Source organism: Drosophila sechellia, chromosome 2R (assembly GCF_004382195.2).
Source record: "Drosophila sechellia strain sech25 chromosome 2R, ASM438219v1, whole genome shotgun sequence".
NCBI lineage: Eukaryota > Metazoa > Arthropoda > Insecta > Diptera > Drosophilidae > Drosophila > Drosophila sechellia.
In genome coordinates this window covers 9,175,331-9,179,879 of record NC_045950.1, presented here as the reverse complement: position 1 = coordinate 9,179,879, position 4,549 = coordinate 9,175,331, and the positions used below count along the sequence as shown (strand labels likewise).

At 41.1% G+C, this 4,549-nt stretch overlaps 1 protein-coding gene across 1 annotated transcript; it reads left to right on the top strand.

Annotated features, from left to right (window-relative positions):
* The first annotated feature begins 3,046 nt into the window (after window positions 1–3,046).
* On the top strand, window positions 3,047–3,535 carry LOC6608934. Its single transcript, XM_002033612.2, has one exon. The coding sequence runs from the start codon at window positions 3,094–3,096 to the stop codon at window positions 3,430–3,432; it is 339 nt and encodes a 112-aa protein (XP_002033648.1). The 5' UTR covers window positions 3,047–3,093; the 3' UTR covers window positions 3,433–3,535.
* The last annotated feature ends 1,014 nt before the right edge of the window (window positions 3,536–4,549 follow it).

The window sequence follows — 4,549 nt, the reverse complement described above, 5'->3', positions numbered from 1 at the left end:
ATGTTGTGTCTGCCACAACAGCAACTGCCAACTTATCGCCAGCTGCAGCTTTTGGCCATTTCCGCCCAATTTGGGGGTGGGGCCATCGCAGTGCCGACAGCGATGGATTGCAAAATCAGTCAAATAAATCAAATGACTTGCGAATGACGTATATATTACTCAGCTACATGCACAACTATTTTAATTAATTTTTATATTTTCCTTAAAGTGCTAAAATGTAGTTGAAAATGGACAATTCATCATGAACGGCTTGAAATTTTATACACCCTGTTTATTGCAGCACTTTGATGGAAAAATATACCTTTAAACAACAAGCGCAAAGTGAGCAAATTTGTAATATATTACTTTAACATACATAAATACTTTATTTATGCATTTTTATATAAATTATATTAGTTACCTGAGAGTATTTCTTACTGATTTCTAGCCTTTGCTGATTTTATGTTTTTGCAAATATGTAGACCTAGCTATAAAAACGCCAGTTTCGCATGCCTGATGCTTCGACTATTGATAAAATAAAATGGCAAAAGCAGTTTACAACTTTCGACCGTTTACAACTAACAAAGGGTCACAAATCAAGTTGGTCGGAGGGTTGGCTCTTGACTAACCGGAAGTCGCCATGTGCAAGAATTCCGCCAGCCAGCCATCTCACACCCTTAAATCGCACCACCTCGCCCCCACCCACTCGTTTTCCTAGTTGGGCCGCCTGCAGTGTTGCGATTTAATTAAAGCGCCATTAAGTCAGCAATTAACAACAACAACAACAATGCCAGCTAAAGCAGCAACAACAGTAACAGCCAGCCAAACAAAGGGCAAACAACTTTGACGCCCCGGCTTCGCATCGGCTTTAGATTTTCCTTTTTTTTTTCCCGCTTCCGTTTCCGCTCTTCCCGCTTTCATTATGTTTGCATTTGCTGCTGCTGGCGCATTAAATTCTTTTTTGCCGTGTTATCGCTTAGAGAATTCATTAGCAATTGCAAGGGGGCCATTCATTGGGCCTCCCTTATGTTTCTGGCCAGAAACCATTTTGCATATTGCTAAAAAAAAATAAACAAAGGAGGACCCAGCACAGGACTCACACTGTCGCGGAAAAGTCGCAACCCTTTGATTTTCCCGACTAACTGCAGCGCACACCTTCAGAAATGAAACCCTCTTTATTCTGCATTCTTAACGTTGGAACCTTTAAAATTCCTGGAATGTGACTAGTTCTTAAGGAATAAGTTTGAATTACTTGGAATTCCACCGCAAAGGTTATTTGTAAAATTTCAGAAAGAAATAGTTTCTCTTAAAGCACGAAAACATACAAATAAGCTGGTTTTAATTGGCAATAAGAAGTTTTCTGCGAAATTGTACACAAACTAAACAAATAAATAAGCTGGTCAAAATTTAAAAAACAATCTAGATTTAGTAATGAGTGAAAATTAGTTTATCGACCAGTTGTTGCATCATTAAAACTACATATGTATCATTTGTTATATAGTAAAAAAACTAAGTTGAAATCCACACAAATCTACAAATATAAACAACATAATTCAAATAAAAAATATATGGACGTCAGAAACGGGAAAACAATATTTTGGCATTTAAACTCGTAATAAAATAGTCTAAAGTTACAAGTATTTCATAATTTTTTTATCGCTCGCAGTTTTGCGTGCATTTAAGTGAAAAACAATTGAAAATGTTGTTATGGCAACTCCTCCATAAAGAATATACTAATATAATATTATTTCAATGAAAGCCCGAAAGTTGCGGGCTTTTTGGCAACGTGAAGCATACTTAAGTAGAAAGCAAACAAACACACACGCATTTAAAGTCAAACAACATTTTATGAAAACCACTCGAAAATGGAAAATTCCTTGAATTCGAAATTATGCGGAGTAAGGAGTCAACCCCATTGTGTGGATTATTATTTCGCCTTTCCATTGTTTAGCATAGCAACTAAACTCGATTTTCGTTCCACTAAAGGGGTCTGTTCAGTGGTTGTGAGAGGTTTCTACGGCACAAAAAGCACATTAAAATCATAAAAAAATAAAATAAACCAGCCGCTGCTGCTGCTGCCATATTTCCCATTTTTCCTAATATTTGACTTTGTTCTTTCGTCCGACGAGAAAGTTTTATTAGGGGTACGTGTCAGGGTTGCCATGTGTGCGGATGTCGGGGGGATGTTTAGGGTTACCCCGGGCTTTCGTTGGGGGTACGACGAATGAACTGAAACTGTCAAAAGTGCACATTCCGCTCTTGACATTTTACCAAAGCGCAGCTTGAACTCTGGTCTTCAAGGGGATAGGGTGGGGGGGTGGTGTGGAATTGGAGAGAGAAAATGGGAAAGTGGGAAAGTGTCGTGCCAGCTATCGACATTGAAAGCGCAAATGAAAGGGAAGTCCTCTTTTGAATGGCACTGGCAGCTTGCGATGGAATCCCAGACATATCCCAATCCCATAGGGTGGAACCCGCCATCGCTGGAAAGTACCGACGGCACGCGTTCGTCCGTCCCCCCGGGGGAGGAACGCCCCCCGCCTCCAGCCCCCTGCACGCCCCTGACAAGCAGTTAAAAAAGGCTAAACGAGGACGGGGCATAAACCCAGAAATTTGCTCTCTGTACGTTTATTGCTTTTAAATTTGCCAATTGTCGAATCTGGCGATGGTAAGTGCATGTGTGTGCACTGAAAACAAATGGTGTACAAAGCTCTTCACTATCTAACATCCTGTTTTTAAGGAATCCAAATGGTCTTAAGTGGGCTCAGAGATACGAAAGTGTTTCGACTGTCAGAATGACGAAAGCATAAAAGTGTTGAAGAAACACCAAACACTTTCTAGATAAAGCTGCTATTTGTGTTTTTGTTAGTCATTCAAAAGGGGATCATCATTTCTTATCAGCATTTTGACGAAACACCTAATAACCTGCTATTTCGAGAATACATACATATGAACTGTTTTCGCCTGACTCTTGCCTCCATGCACATTTTTTTCTGCGAGATAAGAGCACCTTGTAAAAAGAGTTAATTAATAGCGTCGCGTCTTGTCTTATAAAAGCTCGCCACTTTCAGTTGCTGCCAACAAACGATCCAAGAACGTCCGACTAACCTATTCAACATGCGTCTCCTGCTCGTCCTCTCAGTCGTCCTGGCCGTGATCCTCGGCTGCCACGCCTACAGCGCCACCTGGGGACGCAGGGTCAACAACGATTTCCTTCTCTCCCGCACCAGGGAAGTCCGCAATCCGATCAAGAACAACTACTGGAACGTGAATGTGAACTACCCCAATGGATTCTACAACATCTCCGCCGTGATCGTCTACGACAACTTCAAGAACAGCTCCGGAGCATCTCCCAGTCTTTATTCCGGCGGTCCGGGCTACCGTTTTGCCACCGTGAATCTTCGTGGTCAGGTGAACCGCGGAATCGATTCCACCGTCGAGATCTGGGGTCGTTAAGTGATCTTGGGAGTATGTTGTAAAAGAATTAAAGTTAAATTGAAATGTCAAAAAACTGGTGAAAAAACTATGGAATCAATCAATAAAGAAAGAGTAAAACTCACATATAAGTTGTTGTTTCAATGTTAAGCAATATTATTGTATTTCACTGAAGGAATGGTTAACACAGGGTATCAAAGTATAAGGAAAAAATGAAAATCTTTTTAGATAAAGCCCTGTTCTTATTGTATTTTGTTCTTTTTAGGTTTTTATTGTAATGTTAAATAACCTTCTGCTTACCAGGCTTTCTAGAATTCAAGTTTATAAAATTTACAAGCATTTGTATCTTTATTTTGAAACCTAATTCTGTAAGATACAAGTTTTTCTTGTAGTGTATGTCTTTCATGTTCGGGTGAGTCCACAACAAATTGCTTATCAAGCGAGCGCATGTAGAGCAGCCAAAATGAAAATGGGGGCCCAGCAAGGCCAAAAGCAGCCCTTAATTTGGCCAATTTAAAAATGGAAATCGATTCCCCCGAGAGTCGGCGATGTGTCAATAAAATGTGATTAACAAGTTGCTGCACAAAATGCCAACACAGACTGCAATCGGATAATGGCAATGGCAATGGCAGTGGGTACAAAATGCTTCGCCGACATTCCCTCAGGCATTTCTCGCTGCTTTGTATCTTTCAGTTGTCATTGTGGGGTTCCTTTTTGGTTTTTTGTTCTTTTTTAGTGGGTGGAGGGTGTGTAGGGGTGGGGGTAGCAAACATCCTGGGAGCGTGGCGAATTATCCCTTTCATAAGTGACAAATACGTCCACCCTCATCAGCCACGGCTGCTGCAAGTAATGAGATTTTATTCCAAACCAAGTGACTGCTAGCCGTGGTAATTCGCAATAAATATGCAGCCAGGATGAGACCAGCAGCTCGATTTGTGTGTCAGGCGATAAGGATGCCACCCCCAAGGATCGCGGTGGAACTGTGATTCCACGAATGCATTCCGTAGCAGATTAACCAACTCCACGGACGCAATGCCACAGGCATGAATGGAATAATCTCTGGACTTAATTAAAGTAGGGGCGAGTTCCGGTTCAAACAATGCTAATGACAACCGGCAGCTTAAGTTGGATTACATTA